This window comes from Crinia signifera, chromosome 19 (assembly GCF_055691185.1).
Source record: "Crinia signifera chromosome 19, ASM5569118v1, whole genome shotgun sequence".
NCBI lineage: Eukaryota > Metazoa > Chordata > Amphibia > Anura > Myobatrachidae > Crinia > Crinia signifera.
Window position 1 is genome coordinate 127,200,680 of NC_139226.1, and position 22,428 is coordinate 127,223,107.

Consider the following 22,428-nt stretch of genomic DNA (forward strand, 5'->3'; position numbering starts at 1 on the left):
GCTGTGCACGCGGTAGAACGGGAATTAATTCCCTGGAAACCATGCAAAAGAGGCAAAGAATTTACACTGAGCCGGATGTTCTGAATAGTGAATAAAGGCTCCATTGTCTTCCGTTAGTTCATGGCCTTTCAGTGACATAAAAAAACCTGTTGTTGTTGTGTACATGCACTAGTAAGTCCGCTCGAAGCAAAAGCTTCGAAAGCTACCTTCTGTGTTTGAGCATGTGTGAGAAAGAGGAGATACAGTTTTACTCCCAGCAGATGGCAGTGTTTCGGAGACTCACAGACACTATATATATATATATATATACTGTAGTGTGTGTATGTATATATATATATATATACACACACACACACACACACACACACACATACTCTTTGGCAATGCTTGTAAGAGTCGTAAGACTAGGCTGGCTGCATTCCCTCTCCCGGCAGGACATAAGAATGCATCCTCTTGTTACCCTTTCAAAGCTCTCTCTCTCTTACATCAAAGTTCTTTTCAAGCCGAGTCAAAGTGCCGCTAGAATACGTTCCAGGAAAGCCAGTGTCTTTATTGACGCTGTCAGAAGCCTCAGTGCCGCGCAGGGGGATTCTGGTAAAAGCTTTATTGGGTCTTTATTCCAGCTGCCACTCTTTATGGCACCATAAATAATTGGCAGTTTTATTTAAAAAGTTTGCCTTTGATCATTAAGTTTTGACCGAATGAGTAATGAATTTAACTGTAGGTGTATATACAGTACAAACACATATACAATCTGCAGCAGTACTATAATACAGTATATATACAGGTACAGCAGGGCTTCTTAATGCTCCCAGCAGACCAAGAGTAGGCGTTCCGCTAGTCATACGCAGGTGACCTGACTGGATCAGTAATTGCAGTACTTTACTTGTTCTCACAGAGGAACTCAATAAAACTACAGGGCAAGTTTAAAGTAAATTTGGCTAACGGGGTATTATGGAACTGTCGCGGGCAGCTTGGGTTTCCTCCGGGTTCTCCGGTTTCCTCCCACAATCCAAAAATATACTGGTAGGTTAATTGGCGCCAAACTAAATTAACCCTAGAATGTCTGTGTGTGTGTACATGTGGTAGGGAATATAGATTGTAAGCTCCACTGGGGTAGGGACTGATGTGAATGCTCAAATATTCTCTGTACAGCGCTGCGGAATATGTCTGCGCTATATAAATAACTTGTAATAAATAAATAATACATAATGGCCAAATAAGGCCGTATTCTATCAATGGTGTATTCATTTGTAAACCCTAATTCGGCTGACCTTGGCGTATATAAATACGTCAAATCAGCTGAATTCGGCTGATAGTAAATTAACAAAGCTAATTACCGGTCGTGTTTGACAACAAATGGGTATGAGAATACGTGTATTCGTACCCATTTGATCTTAGTAAATCCCCCACTGCAAAGACAAACACATTAACATAAATCAGAGGGTCAATAGATTTTCCTCTGCAGGTAGTAGGTACAGAAGAAAACCAAAACTGTATATGTGTGAAAAAAATTGCTCAGGATCCTTAATACAACATTCACACTGCACTTTTAAAACGGTATATTACCGTTTTTTTTCCATTTTAAAACGTTTAAGGCTGCAATGTGAAAGTGCCAGAGTTGATTTACCGGTTAAAGTTAACCGGTATTTCAACACGTTTAAAAAGCCGTTTTTTAGGCAGTGTGAATGGCTCTATTTCTATGGCTTGAAACGTGTCCCTTGGGGGTTAAACAGGTTGAATGTGTGAATGGTATTAAACAGTGTTGCAAGTAAGGGGGTACGGCGTGGTACGGAGTACCTGTAAGAAATATGTTGCAGGTACGCAGTACCACTTACCCCTGATCCACTGTCATTTCTATTTTCATTTTAAGTCTAAATATAATGCATCCGCAGCCCGCCCACCCAGCGTTAGGATTGGTGCTGTATGCAGCTACCGGCTACTGCTGATTTAGCCTGTCACACTGACTGGCATCAGCAGCGCCGACATCATGAAGAGCAGGCTCCACTATTGTAAGCACAAGCTGCCTGGCTCTCCCCCAAGCAAGAGCCAACCCACCCCCAGTCATTCCCAGTTTCTCATTCCCTGTCTCCTGCGTCCACGCCTCTATTGTCATTTAGTCACTCCTCTAGCTTTGTGTAACCACGCCCCCTGATGACACATGACCATGCCCATTTTTGGTGGAGGCTATCAGTACCACCAAGAAAAAAATTCTACTTGCACCACTGGTATTAAATGCTTTTTAAAACGATTTTCACCTGCAATGTGAAAGGTCTTAAGGTTCAGACCCGTTTTAAAGTCCCATTTAAGAATACAGGGTCAATACCGGTTTCTGCAATGTGAAAGCAGTATAAGTGTCTTAAAATCAGCAAATAGTAGCAATACAATTTAAGTTTTAACTATTGCAAGCATGCCCCAGCAAAAACTGTTTTCTTTCCTCTTGATTGCATTAAGTTTCACAGTGAGCCTGATGAAGTTAGGGGAAGGCAGTTGCATTTGCTGATGCTATTTCCTGTCTTCACTTGTGCACCAGTGTGCTACAGCATGTAGACACACCCACTTTCAGTATCTGTTGACAGTACACCTGATTTGGTCGTTCTGAACAATCCACCATCGGCGCCCAATTGGCACCTCCGTGGTAATGGGTGGTCCCAGATCCCAAAACATAAGCAGGGCAGAACGTTGCACTGCAAAAAGGGGGTGTGGCCTAATGGAAAGGAGGCATGCCTCACAAAAAGGGGCGTTATTACACTTTGGACCACACACCGTAATGTCTATTACACATTTTAGCAAACTCCGTAATACACATAAAGCCACACGCCGTAATGCCAATTACACATAAGGCCACACACCATAATGCCCATTTCACATTGTGCCACTCATCATATTGCCTATTACATACTATATAACAAACCGTAATGCCCATTACATATTTGACACACAAGTGCCGCTTATCTACGTGCTCATTGCTAGGCGGTTCTTGCCTGATGCCAGGGGCTCCATGCTCGATGCCAAGGGGGCTTCATGCTCATTGCCAAGATGGAATACATGCTCGTTGCCAAAGGGGGAGTGAAATTGCTCATTGCCAAGGTGCGGAGGGAATTGCTCGTTGCCAAGGTGGGGAGGGAATTGCTTGTTGCCAAGGGGAGTGGGACAGCTGCTGCATTTTAAGTTATGACAGCCGGGCAGGCTGTAGTCTAAGCAGGAGCGTCAATATATTCAGTTCTCCCGCTGGACCGCGAGCCAATAGGAGCTTGTGGTCTGGCAGCCAATCACTTACATGCCCTTTAGGTCACCTCCCAGTTACTGGCCGGGAACTCCAAGCATTTTGCGCTGCTGGCTTTACTGCAGCAGACTCTGTGTGCAGTGGGAATCTCACTCAGTGGTACTCCAGCATCATAGAAGTGGGTTGAGTACGTTATCCCTGTGGTCAAAAGATCGAGCTGGCATCATGACAGCCATGACCATGATAGGTTTAGGGTAAGTATGCTTACCTTCTCCACTCCCTCCAACAAACCCCACCCAGACAGCACGCTGCGCAGCTACGCGAGCCACCTATTCTATTCTCCCTCTATGGGGGTTGTGGACCCCCTTGGGAAAATAGCGGGTGGCCGTTGGGCACCCGGCTGTCGGCGTTTTGACAGTCGGGATCCCGACGTCGGGTAAATGACTGTCGTGATCCCGACTGTCAGAAACTCGTCCGGCACCCATCCAGAAATATGGCAGACATCCGGTACAAATTCAAATGACCGCCATCAGCCGTATTTACAGGAAAATACAATTCGTAAATAGGGCAGATTTACTAATCTACCGTATTTACGGGTTCGTATATACGGCCGCAAAAACAAATACAAGTGGACAGCCTGCATGGATCAGTAAGATCTGTGCAGGCTGCAGTGTAAAAATAAATAATAATAAATAAAAAAAACACGTTGCAGGATCCCCTCCCCCACGGCTGCAACCAGCCCTGGGCTCAAAGAGCCGGTCCTGGTTTAAAAATTTCAGGAAACGATCCGAGTCGGGGATCCCAGTAATTTTTAAAACTAGCACCAGGCTCAATGGCTGGTCCTGGTTCCCAAAATAAAGGGGGGTGGAAATAAATAGGGGTCCCCGTGTTTTGTGAACCAGCACCGGGGCCCAACCAGCCAGCAGAGTAATGCCACAACCACGGAAAACTTTTTATACAAGTTCCCACGGCCAAAGTATTATTCCTCTGAGTGGTCAGCCTGAACAGGGACCCTGGGAGAGTGGGGACCACCCCAATAAAGGGGTCCCACCTTCCAGGATTAACCCTGCCCAGGGCTGTCCCCAGTGCCCCAGGGTGGTGGGCACCAGGCTGATGGAATTTTTGTAAATATATAATTGTCTATTGGGTTCTGCTGTGGAACTAGGAGTACCAGAAAGCCTCCCATGCATACTGAGACTGTGGACCACAAGTCCCAGCATGCAGGGCATGTTTGGCCATGCTGGGACTCTTCGTTCCACAGCAGAACTAATAGCCAAATAAAAAGACACACAAAGCAGATTAGTATAATTTTATTACACCCCCCCCCCCCCCATACATACTGATACTTACCTACAGTATCTTGACCCAAAGCATCTGTCCCCTTCTCCACTAGAATCCTAGTTATGGCACCTGTAGGAGTATATTATACTTACGAGGTCTGATGGCATGGATCGGTCCTCTTCTTTCCCTGTAGGCATCCACATACTTGGCAAAAAAAAAACAGAGCACCCGTACCCAGCATGAATGGTGACAAGCACCGAAATGTAGTTGTTTACATTCGGCGCTTCTCACCCCGAAGTGCCATAATCAGCCGAGTGGTATCATTTTTTTAAACTGATACTGCATAAAATTCCCCTGCCCCAATGTATCAGCAGCATTTAACACAGCAGATATCTTAGATATCCGCCGCAGCCCCTCCAACCACCAAAGTTTTTATGTATGGCAAATTCTTTTATACCACTTTCAGATATAGGCATGAATGCTCAACAACCAGGGTTCGGCTCATATCTGAAAGGGCTTACTACTTAGCTTGACAGTCCTGGGTCCTGAGACACTGCAAGTGACCCGAGTTATATCTGTGATTAGCAACTTGGGTCAGTGCCCTGTCTCCAATCTGAAAGGTAAGACCGGAGACTTGATATCCCTGGTCATGCCTAAAAGATGCTTGGAGGGGACTAATGTAAGGCTGAAGACCCCTTTCTGTTGTGCAGGATGATGACCCAGTTTATTTTCACTTTGTGAAATTAGGCAAATTTTTTTCAATCACATTTACATTTTGAATGCAGATTATGACACTTAAATCCCCTATTGCCTCATGTCTTAGTATTGTTAGTAATTATTAGTCAATGGATAAGCTGTGTATAAATGACAGGTAGGCTTCCATAAGCCCGCACCTGCAGCCTATCACCTGGGCGGTAATTCCACCATCAGGAACAATTACACTCTGCCATGGACACAGATTTAACAGAAAGCCACAAGTGCTGCTAATCAGCCAAACCCTGATCACATAAGTCTAAGTAACCTAGACTGGATCTACTTATCTAGCTTTAAAACCTGGTCTGGAAGCGGCACTCCAGTGGAATCAAATAAACAGTAAAGATAAGTATTTAATTATATATCTCTTATATATTTGGCTACATCTGTCACTCAAAGTGGGTGTCTGTGTCTATAACGCTCTGTTCCTGGACTTTCCTCTTAATGTGTGATTGCCTTCATCTGTGCTGAACACCTTTCTGAGGAATTAACCTGTTTAAAACAGGTGATGGCAATCATACATTAAGGGGAAGTCTAGAAACAGAGCATTGTGTCCCTCCTGGAGAGGGTCATGTTGGGAGGTATGTGACAGAGAACCAGCCCAGTGAGCCCACAGACAGTGCCAGACACCCACTGCCTTCCCATGTTGCCCAGCACTGCTACTCCACAGCCACCAGGTGAGCGCCCCCCTCCCGCGATTTGCGGCAAAACCTCCCCCCCCCCTCCCGCGATTCGCGGCAAAAACACCCGCTCCCCCGCGACCCCCCCTACCGCGATTCGCAGCAAAAACACCCCCGCGACCCCCCCTCCCGCGATTCGCTGCAAAAAGAACCCCCCCATGACCCCTCCCGCAATTCGCGGCATAACCACCACCCCGCGACCCCCCCCTCCCGCGAATCGCGGCAAACCCTCCCCAGTGACGCCCCCCCCCCGATTCGCGGAAAAAACACCCCCCCCCGCGACCTCCCTCCCGCGATTCGCGGCAAAAAGAACCCCCCCTTGCACGATTGGCGGCACACCCCCTGCGACCCCCCTCCCGCGATTCGCGGCACCCCCCCCCGCAATTCGCAGCAGCCCCAGGATTAAATGGCACATGCAAAACACTGACATGACTATGGTCGACAATGAAAAAGGTTGACATGAGTTTTTGAAGATTTATTTTTAATTTTTTTAATTTTTTCATATTCATTGTCATGTGTCGACATGGACACCAATGAAGTGGCACACTTATGTCAACATTTACATGTGTTGACCTTTCTGTGTTGATTTTTTCTTGTGGCGATTCGCGTCACAACCCCCCGCAACCCCCCCTCCCGCGATTCGCGGCACCCCCTGTGACCCCCCACCTCCCGCAATTCGCGGCAACCCCCCACCGGAACCTCTGTGAACCCCGCCCTCCCGCGATTCGCGGCACCCACCCCCGCGACCCCCCCTCCCGCAATTCGCGGCACCCCCCCCGTGATTCGCGGCAGCTCCAGAATTAAATTGCACATGGAAAACACTGACATGGCTATGGTCGACAATGAAAAAGGTTGACATGAGTTTTTGAAGTTTTTTTGTCATTTTTTGAATATTTTCATATTCATTCTCATGTGTCGACATGGACACCAATGAAGTGCCACACTTATGTCAACATTTACATGTGTTGACCTTTCTGTGTTGATTTTTTTCTTGTGGCGATTCGCGTCACACCCCCCGCAACCCCCCTCCAGCGATTCGCGGCACCCCCCCCCCCGCGACCCCCCCCCCTCCCGCAATTCGCGGCAACCCCCCACCGGAACCCCCATGAACCCCGCTCTCCCGCGATTCGCGGCAGCCACCCCCCGCAACCCTCCCCCCTCCCGCAAATCGCGGCACCCCCCGCGATTCGCGGCAGCCCCAGGATTAAATGGCACATGCAAAACACTGGCACGGCTATGGTCGACAATGAAAAAGGTTGACATGAGTTTTTGAAGATTTATTTCATTTTTTGAATGTTTTCATATTCATTGTCATGTGTCAACATGGACACCAATGAAGTGGCACACTTATGTCAACATTTACATGTGTTGACCTTTCTGTGTTGATTTTTTCTTGTGGCGATTCGCGTCACACCCCCCCGCAACCCCCCCTCCCGCGATTCGCGGCACCCCCTGTGACCCCCCACCTCCCGCAATTCGCGGCAACCCCCCACCGGAACCCCTGTGAACCCCGCCCTCCCGCGATTCGCGGCACCCAACCCCGCGACCCCCCCCTCCCGCTATTCGCGGCACCCCCCGTGATTCGCGGCAGCTCCAGAATTAAATTGCACATGGAAAACACTGACATGGCTATGGTCGACAATGAAAAAGGTTGACATGAGTTTTTGAAGTTTTTTTTTCATTTTTTGAATATTTTCATATTCATTCTCATGTGTCGACATGGACACCAATGAAGTGCCACACTTATGTCAACATTTACATGTGTTGACCTTTCTGTGTTGATTTTTTTCTTGTGGCGATTTGCGTCACACCCCCCCCTACCCGCAACCCCCACTCCCGCGATTCACGGCACACACACCCCCGCGATTCTCGGCACCCCACCCCGTGACCCCCCCTCCCATGATTCACGGCACACCCCCCGCGACCCCCCCTACCATGATTCGCCGCAACCCCCGCCCCCGTAACCCCCCTCCCGCGATTTGCGGCAACCCACCCCGCGACCCCCCTCCCGCGATTCTCTGCAATCCCTCCCGCGATTCGCAGCATCCACCCCCCCACAACCCCCCCTCCTGCAATTCGCGGCACCCCCCGCGACCCCCCCTCCTGCAATTCGCGGCACCCTCCGCGACCCCCCCCTCCCGCGATTCGCGGACACCTAAGTTGCAATACAGGGCATCTTTCATACAATTCTAACCATATTTCTCATATACAAACGTTCACAAATTAAGGGGGCGCAGCCCCTTACGACGGTGTGAAGAGCGCCCGTAGGGCGCGATGAATCACCTAGTATATATATATATATATATATATATATATATATATATATATATTACAACATAGTAAATAATAAATGTAAGTTAAAAATATCCTTACTCCGGGAGAGTTTATCTCTTCATCGAGACTCTGCAGCAATGCAGTGTGTTAGCCAAGAACCTGTGATTTTTCTTGTTACCAAGAACAATTTCATTCTCCTTAGCAACTGGTCTCAGATGTATAGATGAACTTTCAGCTGGAAGCACAGATTGTTTTTGTTGCGATTCACTGATAAACATTGAATTTACAATTTTATAAAATCTGAAATACTGGACCCAGTCTTGGCATAAATTATATTGATTTGACATGTTTTATAGTAAAGGTGGGATGAACTCAGGTCATACGTGTGGAGTTGGCTCCAGAGAGGCAAAATATACTGCTGTGTCAAGATTGTGGGGCAGATGCATTTTCAAAGCAGCTGTCCCCAACCCGGAGCAATTTACTCCCATACACATGTCACCCATAGTCAGGGAAGGACCAGAATTCATTGCAGTGCAACGATTTCTATTACTGTGTGTTATACAGATGTAGCCCACTCATTCAGCGGGGGTATGGTGGTCAGATCTCCAGAAGGGGACATGCGCACAGGAGATGCTTGAGATGCTCGCCTATCCCCTTCCGGCGGAGCTCCCCGTGGTTCCCCGCCGATCGCTGCCTCCTCCTATACCTTGATGTGTTTGGTTCCAGCCCTAAACATCGTGAGTGTAGTACGCCTTTCTTTACGAGAGTTCCTCTAGATCAGGGGTGTCAAACACAAGGCCCGCGGGCCAAATCCGGCCCGCCAGACCTCTTCATGTGGCCCGCGCAGCCGCCGCCAGCCTTCACCTTTTATTCTCGATTTTTTTTTTTAAACAAGAAAGCCGCCTCTTCAGCGCATGCGCGGCAGCCTACAAGCCAGAGAACGTCTGCCCTCTAGCGCAGTGCCACCGGTCGTCAACCCCTCCTCCGCTCCCACCTGCTGTATAGGAGCCAGAGAGAGGAAAGAGCAGGTCCGTCGTGGTGAATGGTGCTGCTGTGCACTCCAGGTCACTTACTGCTGAGTGTGCACTGCACAGTGACCGGGAGCACGCTGCCCCCCACTCCTGGATAGATAGTGCGAGGAGCGCTACTCACAGGAGGGAGGGGGAAATGCGCCTGGGTACTTATATAATATCTGGGCTCCCGTTTTTTTTATGAGACAGCGTCCCCTAGCGGGGCTCGCTGCTTTCACTTCGGGCACGGTGGATCGCTGCGCTCGCCACACTATATAAAATCAACTCCATGCGTAGTTGGATAGTAGGGTATGAAAAAATGGGGTGCATTTAACATAGGAGCCCAGATAATACACAAGTACCTGCGCCTGTGTGAGAGCGCAGCTGTGTCCTTGGTGGTGGAGCAGCTCAGACTGGAGTGGATGCATCAGAGCGGGTAAGTGTCAAACTCTCTGCCTATGTGTGTGTGTGTGCACTGGCACATTGCAGCCCATCATTAATTGCTGTGTCCCATGATAATAAGCAGGACATATGCCCTAAGACTGAGTGCTGCCCCCCTGTGCAGGCAGCGTGTGCCCTAATGCACTGCAGTTCACAGCAATAGCAGGAGGGAAATGCTACTGCTGAGTATACAATAATTAAATGCACTGATTGAGCAGCTTGCCAATAAAAGAATAATTAAATGCAGTGACAATAATTTATGATAATAAAGAGTGGACACATAGTCCTACAGATACAACCGGCCCTTTGAGGGTGACCAAACTGCTGATGCGGCCCCCGATGAATTTGAGTTTGACACCCCTGCTCTAGATCCACTAATATAAAGATACCTTTATAAGTGTCCTCCTGCCTGTTTGGATGTGAGTAGGGGTACGCCAATTTATTAGTTATTATATAACTGGGATATACACAGTGAAATCCATCCAACATATATCACCTACAGCGAGCCAATAAAGATACCTTTATGGGAATCTACTAATCCATCAGAGATTGAGTTGGGGTATGCCTATAACCCTAAAAAGTATTGGGAAGGGAAAAACTGAAAGAAACCTTCATGGGCCCATCCTATATATCATTGATGTGAGTAGAGGTACGCCCCTCTGAATCAGACCGATTCACAATTTAAAAGAAACCTTTATGGGCCCACACTATATATCATTGATGTGAGTAGAGGTACGCCCCTCTGAATCAGACCGATTCACAATTTAAAAGAAACCTTTATGGGCCCACACTATATATCATTGATGTGAGTAGAGGTACGCCCCTCTGAACCAGACCGATTCACAATTTAAAAGAAACCTTTTGATATAATATTTGCATCCGATTTGTGTGAGTGGGGTACGCCCTTTTGTCCAACATTTAAAGAAACAGAGAAATCCGTTTGTTTGGAATTTACTTGATCACATACTGTATTACACGTTGTGTGTTTTTCATATTTTTTTTGTTAAATCTGGAACTTCCACTGAAAACACTGGACTTTACACTTTGCGTAAACTTCTTCATTCAAAAAAGAATTGAAGGATTCACCCTTTCCTCTGATTGGATACATATGAGGGAAGCATCCTCTCTGATTTGTGTGCACTTTTGATTCATATTTCGCGCATGGTTTTTTTTTGCACTATCAGTTTATTATCAGCTCTGTGGTTGTAACTCGCAACAACACGACTGGAGGCTACTTGGTTTTAGTCACATCACGCATACATCTCAATTATGTACATGCAAAATCACAGTTCTCATTACAGGTGCATGCTGGGAAAAGTTTTTAGTGTCACCAGATTCTCAATGCTGCCTATTCCAGTTTATTTCCTTTGTTAGCGATAGAACACAACACATGGACATTAGGAGGAGCCTGTATTGGCCTTATCAGTAAGTTCAAGCAGTTAAACAGGATTTCTAAAGAAAGCCTTTCACTGTTGTAGTCTCTTTCATTTAGCTGAGACCATGAACAAGGTTGAGCAATTAATCTTGAACAGAGGCTTGAGCTCAGCTTTGTTTGTTGGAAATGCTGGGGACCAGAAGAGCCTCTTCAATAAATGACTGTGTCTCACAATTGCTGCTTCACAACCCCATTTGAAAATGTGAAACATTGTGATGCGTTGTAACTAAGGTGAGCTCCCACAATGCTTTCCTGTTGCAGAAGATATACAGTATTTGTTAGAAATGGAATAAGCATCTGCTCTAATGGTATGTAGCCTTCCTCACAGCTCTGATGACATCAGTATTGATAATGAAGACAGGTTACATAATCATTATACAGACCTGTGTGTCCCATCAACAGCACAGAAACTGCAAGAAGCAGTACCAGGGATTGTTCCATTGCTGAATCTGTACAAAATAAAGAAAGGCACATCTGTCCATTATGTTCACACTGAGAACCACTGCATTGTGTTACCAAGGATTTGTATTACGCTTGTAACTAGGGTTATCTTACTCAAATCACAACCAGTAATTAGCAGTCATTGCATTTACTACAAGTGCATATAATACTGTTCAAATCAGAAATCTGTCCCATTGAGATGAAATGCAAAACATATCTATCTATCTATCTATCTATCTATCTATCTATCTATCTATCTATCTGAGGGTGGTTTAATATGTAGGGTAACAAGGGGACTATGTAAAAACCGGACCCGGACTAAACCCCGGACCGTCGGACCGGACATCAAAATCTGCAGTCCAGAGCTTGTAGTGTTCGGTCCGGGGGGTGTCCCGTCCATATATGGAGAGATTGTGAAAAGAGATTGTGTACGTGGCACCTAGAAGCGTGGGTGTGTACTGCTACATCTGAGAGGAATCTTTTAAAATTAGTAATTTAAATGTAGATGATCCCCAAAGCAGTTAGTAAGAGATACTGAGGTAACTATGATGTAACAGTGTAATGTGGGCTAGGTGAAATAAGGGAGATTGCTAGACTAATGAGGGAGAGAGGGAGATTGCTGCTATGTCAGGGAGTCTCCTGCAGAATGCAGGAGGGGAGGTAACTATGATGTAACAGTGTAATGTGAGCTACGTGACATGAGGGAGATTGCTAGACTAATGTGGGAGAGGGAGATTGCTGCTATGTCAGGGAGACTCCTGCAGAATGCAGCAGGGGAGGGTAACTATGATGTAACAGTGTAATGTGGGCTAGGTGACATGAGGGAGATTGCTACACTAATGAGGGAGATTGCTGCTATGTCAGGGAGACTCCTGCAGAATGCAGCAGGGAAGGTAACTATGATATAACAGTGTAATGTGGGCTAGGTGAAATGAGGGAGATTGCTAGACTAATGAGGGAGATAGGGAGATTGCTGCTATGTCAGGGAGTCTCCTGCAGAATGCAGTAGGGGAGGTAACTATGATGTAACAGTGTAATGTGGGCTAGGTGACATGAGGGAGATTGCTAGACTAATGAGGGAGAGAGGGAGATTGCTGCTATGTCAGGGAGTCTCCTGCAGAATGCAGTAGGGGAGGTAACTATGATGTAACAGTGTAATATGGGCTAGGTGAAATGAGGGAGATTGCTAGACTAATGAGGGAGAGAGGGAGATTGCTGCTATGTCAGGGAGTCTCCTGCAGAATGCAGGAGGGGAGGTAACTATGATGTAACAGTGTAATGTGGGCTAGGTGACATGAGGGAGATTGCTAGACTAATGAGGGAGAGAGGGAGATTGCTGCTATGTCAGGGAGTCTCCTGCAGAATGCAGGGGGGGAGGTAACTATGATGTAACAGTGTAATGTGGGCTAGGTGACATGAGGGAGATTGCTAGACTAATGAGGGAGAGGGGGAGATTGCTGCTATGTCAGGGCGTCTTCTGCAGAATGCAGGAGGGTAGGCAACTATGGCACCCATATATATATATATATATATATATATATATATATATAAAAACTGTTTTAGGCATCTGAAATTAAGAAATTGATTGTACTCTTTTGAGGACAGTTGGGGTAACATTCCATAGAGTGCGGCAGCTATAGAATCTTACCCCAACTGTTCAAAGTGTAGGATGTTCTAATCACTTGTAGAAAACAGGCATGGCGGAGACTCCGGTGATAGAGCTATGGTATGACTGAATAAAGAAGAGGAGTAACAATCTGGGATGAGACAGTTGGGATCAAACCAGTACTAAACGTGCGGGGTGTTGTCAATAGCGGTTAATACCGTTCATGTCTCACATAGTTTTCCCTTTCAGCTGGAATCTAGCAGTTGCTTCTCACTGCTTTAGAATAATAGAGAAAAGTATAAACACAACTCGTTTGCGTTTGTACAAAGAAATGAATGAAGCTGGGACAGCATGAACTGAGCACCTCTGAATGCACTCGCACAACCATAATTACTGTGGTACATTCTCTGAAATATGCAGGGTGCAGGACCTCTCTGGCTCCTCTGTAACACTGGCATTCACCAGTTTAATTGCAGACAGAATAAATATCTTCTCCCTCTCCAGTCAAGCAAGAAGCCTCTGCTACTGTATAATGGCTCATATTGAAGTTAATGCAGAAGATGGGAAAAAATTTACAGTAAAAGGACTTGGTAGAGGCGAATGTGCTCTTAAGACTGTGCCTAGATCACAATATGGGCATACTTCCCTACTTTTGAAAACTAGTTTCAGGGAGATAATAGTTGGTAGTAGAATTTTGCTCAGCGCCCCATTGAGGAGGCGTGTCATGCTCCACCCAAAGGGTGTGGCTAGTTCCATATATGGAGAGATGGTGAAAAGAGATAGTGAACGTGGCACCTAGAAGCGTGGGTGTGTACTGCTACATCTGAGAGGAATCTTTTACAATGACTTTACAATATCCAAATGTAGATGAGCCCCAAAGCAGTTAGTAAGAGATACTATACTTGGTAAAGTGCTGGGAAATGGTGCTGACGATTCAATGTGAATGTATCTATCTCTCATTCCTTTTTCAGGTCCTATATTGGTGATTAGCAGAAGAGTTTGGCTAAAGCACCTGTACCCATACACTTCCTGTCTGCCCTACTTGTCAGGGAACAGTCTACAGGGAGAAGGCTTATTTTATACTAACATAACGTTGACATAGGCGTGCGCAGCACATTTTATTAGGGGGTGCACCATCAAAGGGGTGTGCATAGCTCCACCTATTGGGCGTGTCTAACACCGCCAATCAGGCGTGTCTTCCGTCATCTATTGGCACTCTTAGCCACACCATAATCTCCTGCCTATTTCAGTTTTAATCTTCTAATTACTCTGTGTAACAGTACATGCAAATAAAGTCAAAAACATATATGGATGACACAGGTATTTAGTGATATGACAATGGTCTAGTACAATTAACTATGCAAACACACATAATTGATTGATGGGCGCTTCTTTAAAATGAATACAGTTCTAAAAAGCAAAAGTCTTTGGTTAAAGGTATTGCTGGTATTGCTAGCGCCATAGGTGTTTGTAAGGGTTGGCACAGCATTAGGGGGTGCCTGTGCACCCCTAACACTCAATGTGCGCACACCTATGAACGTTGACTTTGTTTGGCTAAGTACAGTATGTTAGACTTAGGCATTTAAGCATCAAATAATACCAGTAACTTACATAGATATATAGTGAAAACAGATGGCATAAGCAATAACATTTCAGACATAAGCATAGCGATCATTAATGCACTTCTTGCTCCCCTGCTGCAGAACTACTAGAACCAGGTAGAACTGGAAAGGCATGCTGGATTTTTTAGTCCCACAACAGTTGAGCAGTCAGATGTGGTTTATCTCATGTGGCAGAGGGCAGGGAATCATACTTTACCTAAGAATACAATACAGTAACGCATTACGGACTATCATTGAATGCAAGGCAACCTCACAATATTTAGGATTTTACATGAAACCATCTGAATATTTGGAGCCATGTAGGTAAAATGCGGGTGTGATTGATGAGACAGGACCGTGGCTTGGGCAGAAATTGGAGGACTACTACAGGAGGGGAATTAGTCTAGACCAGAAGGCTTCATTTTTTAAAGAAAATTATGATAAGTAGTTTTACATTTTTAATTTGAATACAAGATGGTATAGGTAAGGTTTTTAGTTCTGTATTGGTTTAATAGCCAACTATTGTAGACCTCAGGCCAATTTGGAGCTACTAGCAACTCTACAGCTAAGGCCCCCATACATCAGAAAGATATTGTACCCAATCGTACAATCTCAACTGGTTGTATGACTGATTGTATGACGTATTGTATGACAGATTGTGAGAACATTGTGTGTCCAAAAACCATCAACGACTGTCGGGGAGTTGAAGAGAAAGTTGGACACAATCGTGATTGTAAGACCGGTCTTTCTGATGTATGGTCACCTTTAGACATCACCATCAGAGACAGACTACAGCTCTAAATAAGCCATCCTCCTTTCAGGCATTTGCCAGATTTGCCCCTGATCGCCACCCTTTTTTGCAGTGAACATCAAAAATACAAATGGTCATAGGACGCAAGGTGTTCTGGGCCAGATGCACTAAACTTCAAAAGTGATAAAATGGAGAGTGAGAAACAACCAACCAATCAGCTCCTGCCTGACATTTTTCAAACACAGTCTGTGACATGGCAGGTAGGAGCTGATTGGCTGGCTGTTTATCACTCTCCATTTTATCACTTTTGAAGCTTGATACATCTGGCTCTATGAACGCAGTGCAGCTCAGGAGCAAGGTTAAGCCAACCTTTTATAAATGGGGTCTTCAATATGTGGCCAGCTGACCTTGTCTCAGTGGCCACCTGCCATGCACAGGATATATTTTTTTTTAAGTAGAAAAAAAATTCTGCAGAGGCAGCGTAATGTAGTTCCCGGCAGCTACATGCAGTCCGCTGGTGCCGCCTACTTAATCTTGATTGGCTGTAGGCAGGGCCATTTCTACAGGTGGACAAGCCTGTAGAAACAGCCACGTAACTGCACAGATTTCTGCTGCTGACTGCCTCCCGACATCCACGTCCCTCTCCCACCTCTTACCACTGCCCTGTATTGGAGCTGAGTGCACCACCGCCTCCTGCAGGCCACCTCCCGATGCTTACCGATGCCCTGTATGCGGAGTGGAGTTCAGCAAGATAGCGCCTTGGCCTCCACCCTCAGATCTCTCCATCAGCATTAACTCTGCCTCTATGATTCAAACCCAATAGGCTCCGCACACTGGGTCACAGGTCAGCCAGTGACAGCCCGTCTGTGCTGACATACCTCAAGGATTAACCCCTGCAGCACCAATGTAGCCCTGTTATGCTGTGCCAGAATGGGAGGAGCACTTGGACTGGGATCATAATGTAAGTGACACTTTTAAGGCCATTTTTCTTTTTTAATTGACACTACTGGGGACATCGTGTGAGGGGTACTACTGGGACATTTTGTGAGAGGCAATACTGGGGCATTGTGTGCGAGGCACTACTGGGGACATTGTGTGCGAGGCACTGCTGGGGCATTGTGTAAGGGGCAATACTGGGGCATTGTGTGGGAGGCACTACTGGGGCATTGTGTGAGGGGCAATACTGGGGCATTGTGTGAGGGGCAATACTGGGGTATTGTGTGAGGGGCAATACTGGGGCATTGTGTGGGAGGCACTACTGGGGCATTGTGTGAGGGGCAATACTGGGGTATTGTGTGAGGGGAAATACTGGGGACATTGTGTGAGGGGCAATACTGGGGACATTGTGTGAGGGGTACTACTGGGGACATTGTGTGCGGGGCAATACTGGGGCATTGTATGAGGGGTAATACTGGGGCATTGTGTGCGAGACACTACTGGGGACATTGTGTGAGGGACAATACTGGGGTATTGTGTGAGGGACACTACTGTGACATTGTGCGAGGGGCACTACCGGTGGCATTGTGTTGGGGGCACTGCTGGGGGCATCATATGTATAAGCAGGAGTACTTGGGGCATTATGGTCTGTGTGATAGACATTATGATCTGTGGCATAAGGTGCAATGGGCATTACAGTGTGAGGCATAATGTGAAATGGGCATAACGGTGTGGGGCATAATGTGTAATGAGCATTATGGATAAACAGTGTATATTGATTTAAGTCACTATTTGGGCTTGGGGAGGTGATCTGTGTGGCCTACTGGGTCAGTGTGCGGGCCTTCATGTTTATTTGTCACTGTGTGGCCTTCAGCCCGCCAACTTAAGCATGGATGTACAACGACCATTCCTGCGATAACCAATGTTTGGTCATGCAGGTTGCAAAAGTGAGGTGTCAGGTAATTGTTTTCCTGCTAGCTCACACGCCTTATATTTAGACCACGCCCCTTATAATTAGGATACGTCCTTTTTGGGAGCATGCACCTATATTCTTCAATAATCAAATTATATATGGGGGGGGGGGGGCACATTTTTTACTGTTCGCACTGGGACCTGAATTGTTTAGAAACAACCCTTGTGCTGACTATGGGGGCTGTACTGTCTATCTGTGAAGGGCTGTGCTTTGTGGAGGCTGTGATGTCTATCTATGAAGGGCTGTGCTGACATTATGGGGAAGCTGTGATGTCTATGTGGGCGGTGCTCAATACTGGAACAGAGCTTAGTGGCCCTTGGGCTTTGTTGAATTTTTTTATGTGGCCCACACTGTCTTAAAGGTTGAAGACCCCTGGTGTCATGTTCTCATGTTGTAGGATATACTAGGATTGGTGACATTGGTGAGCATGCCAATATGTTATAAAACTTAGACAACATATTTTGGGCAAAAAATAATTCTGTTATGGAGAGGCAGATGGTGACAGGATGGATGGTAGAGTGAAGCAGTTGTTAAGGGAGAAGCAGTGATAGGCATAGGGTAATGGGAGGCAGAGGGTGACAAAGGATGACAGTGGGAAACAGACTATGGGCAGAGGGTGACTAAGGGGAGGCAGAGGGTGTAGAAGATGGCAGAGTGAGACATGTTGACAGAGGGTTACTAAGGAGAGGCGGAGGGTGATGGATTGTAGTGGGTGATGGGGATAACAGTGGAAAGCAGCAGATGGCAGAGGGTGACTAGGGAGAGGGAGTGGGTGAATACAGAGGCAGAAGGTGTCTAAGAAAAGGCAGTGGGTGGCAGAGAATTACAGGATGGATGGCAGAAGGAGGCAGGGGAGGAAAAGAAAGGGTAAAGGGTGGCAGGAGGATGGTAGAGGATGACTAGGGAGAGGCAAAAGAATACAGGGGGGGCATTGGATGATGGGGATGGAGGAGGATGACAAGGGAGAGGCAGTGGGTGTTTTAATGGGAAACCCTGCTCCCTTCCACATCTTATACTGTGTACTATGCTTTTCCCCCATCCCCCATCACCAGACCATTGCTGGTCAGGTAAGAGCACCAGGAGACATTGAAGATGCTGCAGACGGAACCGAAAGTGACGCAACATTGTTGGTCTCCATGGCAATGGAAGACTTCTGCCGCCATTAGGAGACTCTTCCTCTTCTCCTGCCATTACCAATATTATTTTCAAGTACCCCCCTGGGTACTAGTACCCTAGGTTGGGAATTACTGCTCTAAAGTGTGTAAGGTCAGAGTTTTGCGGGTACTTATGTATTATCTGGACTCCCATGTTAAATGCACCCCATTTTTTCATACCCCTACTATCCAGATACGCATGGAGTTGATTTTATATAGTGTGGCGAGCGCAGCGAGCCACCGTGCCCGAAGCGTGGCGAGCGCAGCGAGCCCCGCGAGGGGACACGGTCTCATAAGAAAAACGGGAGCCCAGATATTACATAAGTACCAACTCGCGCAATGTAATGTAAATGATGTTTCTTACATTAGATACCCCATCCAGTGTCAACAAATGAAGCTTCTTCGAGAAAGTATGCTGAATAATCTTTATACTATATACTGTATAAGGGAAATTTTATTTAGAATTAAAATATATGAAAAAAGCATGTCTTGGGGGAAAAATAACCCTGCATGTGTATTTCATTACATCTCCTACAGTAAGATTCCATATGGAATGTTAGGTCAGCTGCAAATGTCTTTGCTTGTATAACTTCCCAATCCCCAGAGAGGTCCATGCAGGAGAATGGTCTGAATAAAACCTTTATCAACTTAAAACTGTCAAATAATAGTTGAAAAACATACACAAGGGAGAGAGGAATGACCGTGTGCCAAAAGGGGCTTAAGAAAACTATTCCCATCCTGTGTAGATTATTTGACCTGCTTTTGCTGTGTATGGTTGAAGTTTACCCCAGACAACGCCCTTAAGGGCAGATGTATTATGCCTTAAAAAGAGATAAACGCCCAGCCAATCAGTTCCTAACTGGCATATTTCAAACATAACCTATAACATGACAGTTATGGGCTAATTGGCTGGACGGTATTCACTTTTTATCACCCTTGTGTTGATTTATTTTTAAGGCTTAATACATTCTGCCCCTCAGTAAGCAAGAGATACAGTGTACAGGTGAAGAGTTACAATTAGGTTAGAACTTGTTGTAACTGTTATTCCCAAGGAGAGCAACTATGGTCTGGAACAATAACGACAATAAACCAGAGCCGTTTTACGGACGGTCAACTAGAGAATTTAATCAAAATTGTTGTCGTAAAACATTCGAATACAGCTTTGTGGGGTGTGAAAACCTGAATGCGCTCCAAAAAAGGATATCTCCCTAAGTTACAATACCTACACAGTTACAGTTACCCTATGTACTGTGAAGAATTCATGTATAAAGAAAAAGAGCAGTATGTAACTAGGGCGTTATGCTTTTGGATCTACAGAGAGCGGGATGATAAAAAGATAGATATAATAGAAAAATACTCCGCACAGTTAGGGCCATGGTGGGAATTGAACCCATGACCTCAGCGCTGTGAGGCAGTAATGCTAACCATTACACCATCTGTACTGCCCAGTAGTTCATTACTGCCTCACAGTGCTGAGGTCATGGGTTTGATTCCCACCATGGCCCTAACTGAGTTTGTATATTCTCCCCATGCTTGCGTGGGTTTCCTCCGGGTACTCAGGTTTCCTCCCACAATCCAAAAATATACTGGTAGGCTAATTGGCTCCCAACAAATTAACCCTCGAATGTCTGTGTGTGCGTGTACATGTGGTAGGGAATATAGATTGTAAGCTCCATTGGGGCAGGGACTGATGTGAATGTTCAACTATACTCTGTAAAGCGCTGCGGAATATGTGTGCGCTATATAAGAAACTGTTAAAAAATAAATCAATGAACCATACTGTAAGTTGATGCTTACATACTGTACATCTATCCTTTGCTGTATGTGTAGTAATACATTAGCATAATAACATAGTAATTAAGAATGAAAAAAAGACATTAAACCTATCTGACTTGTAACTACTGACTTAAGTAAGTCATATCTATAGGATTCCCTTAGTGGCCAAAAATGTATCCAGTTTTGATTTAAATTAATTAACAGTAGTTGTTGTAACCACCCCATCGGCAATGAGTTCCAGAATGTTACTGCTCTAATGGTGAAGAATCCTATTCTTAATACAGTACGGAATTTATTTTCCTCGAGTCTCAGTACATGCCCGCGTGTCCTAAGTATAGGCCTGTTAGTAACCAATCATCTCCCAGTTCCATATGAGTCCCAATCCTGTATATGAACATACCAATCATATCACCTCTCAACCTCCGTTTTTCTAGTGAGAACATATTCAGCCTGGTTAACCTATCTTTGTATTCTAGTGATTCAAGACCTTTTACTGATAATCGCCCTTCTCTGTACCTGTTCCATTTAATTTATGTCCTTTTTAAAGGTGCGGTGCCCTGAACTGAATACAATATTCTAAATGTGGTCTCACCAATGCCTTGTAAAGAGGCACTATCACATTGGCATCTCTTGAATCCATTCCCCTTTTAATGCATGCCAGTGTCCTTTTTGCTGCCGCACTTGTGCAGGGTGCACTATTACCCAATTTTTCATCTATGATGACACCCAAGTCCTTCTCTACAGCAGATTTCCCTATAATAACTCCATTTAGCCTATAAGAAGTTGTTCATTTTTGTTCCCATAATTAATTATTTTACATTTATCAATGTTAAACTGCATTTTCTACCTCTCCTCCCACCTTTCCAGTTTAATAAACTCACTTTGTAGTGTATTCACATCCTCCCCTGAGTTATTTTCCTTACTCAATTTTGTGTTGTCCACAAATATTGCAATTTTACTCACTATGTCACTTCCTATATTATTAATGAATATATTAAACAAGGTGGGTCCCAATATTGAACCTTGTCATTAACCCACCTGGAATGTATGCCATTTACCATCACTCTCTGTCCCTGATTGTGCAACCAGTTTTTAATCCAATTACACATTTTATATCCTAACCCTAAGTTACCTAGTATTATTAATAACCTTTTATGAGGCACTTGTCAAAAGCTTTAGCAAAATCAAGAAGTATTACATCAACAGATTTCCACCCCCCTAACGACTTCCTCATAGAAGCTAATTAAATTATTACCAGGGTACCATGCTTATTTTTTAGTGGGCCAGTACTTTCCTTCCTTAACCGTTTCCTGTTTATATAGAATTTTTTGGGATTAGATTTGCTATCTAATTTATTGTACTATAATGGTTTAAATAATGCCAGAAATATTTCTCTTTGAGGGCCAATTGTATCAAGCTTCAAAAAGTGATACAATATAGAGTGATAAACAGCCAGCCAATCAGCTCCTACCGGTCATGTTTATAGGCTGGGTTTGAAAAAAAAAATGACCGGTAGGAGCTGATTGGCTGGCTGTCTATCCCTCTCCATGTTATCTATTTATTCTCCACTTTATTTGTTGATACATCTGGCCCTATGAGAGAAAATCATATTACCGACTAAATTACATCTGGTCATTGTAATAAAAGAAACGATTACATACCGTGTTTTGTGAGGTAGGACAGCTATCAGCAAGCCTAGAAAAAAATTACAAAATCTTGATGAAACAGATATTAAATTGATACATTTGTACATAAATATGTTTTAATCTACGTAATTAGCTATTTCTCTTTGTCCTTATCAAGAAAATGCATAAGTCACTCAGGGCCAGTGCAAAACCTGTCTGCACCCCAGGCAATCCCCTGGGGTGCGGGCTAAACTGCGGCACGGGGGGGTCGGTAAGCCGAGCACTTGATTTACGTTGATCAGCGGGGGGGGGGGGGCCTTTTGGACGATACTGCGGCACGGGGGGGGGGGGGTAGATGGGCGCTTGATTCCCGCTGACCAGTGGCGGGGGGGGGCAATGCTGCCCCCCCGTGTCCAGGGGGGGCAGCATTGATTCACGGACGGGATCTGGGTGGGGGGGGGGGAG

The 22,428-nt window shown here is 45.4% G+C and overlaps 1 protein-coding gene across 1 annotated transcript in view; it reads right to left on the bottom strand.

Annotated features, from left to right (window-relative positions):
• The window catches only part of LOC146042986 (putative glutamate receptor), a 62,561-nt gene that overhangs the window by 35,647 nt on the left and 4,486 nt on the right, over positions 1–22,428 (bottom strand). Inside the window, exons 2-3 of the mRNA XM_083163321.1 lie at positions 22,000–22,033; positions 11,484–11,549 (exon numbers count right to left, since the gene is read on the bottom strand). Coding sequence (XP_083019447.1) covers positions 11,484–11,541 — 58 coding nt within the window. The 5' untranslated portion in view covers positions 11,542–11,549; positions 22,000–22,033. The remainder of the gene's footprint in view (positions 1–11,483; positions 11,550–21,999; positions 22,034–22,428) is intronic.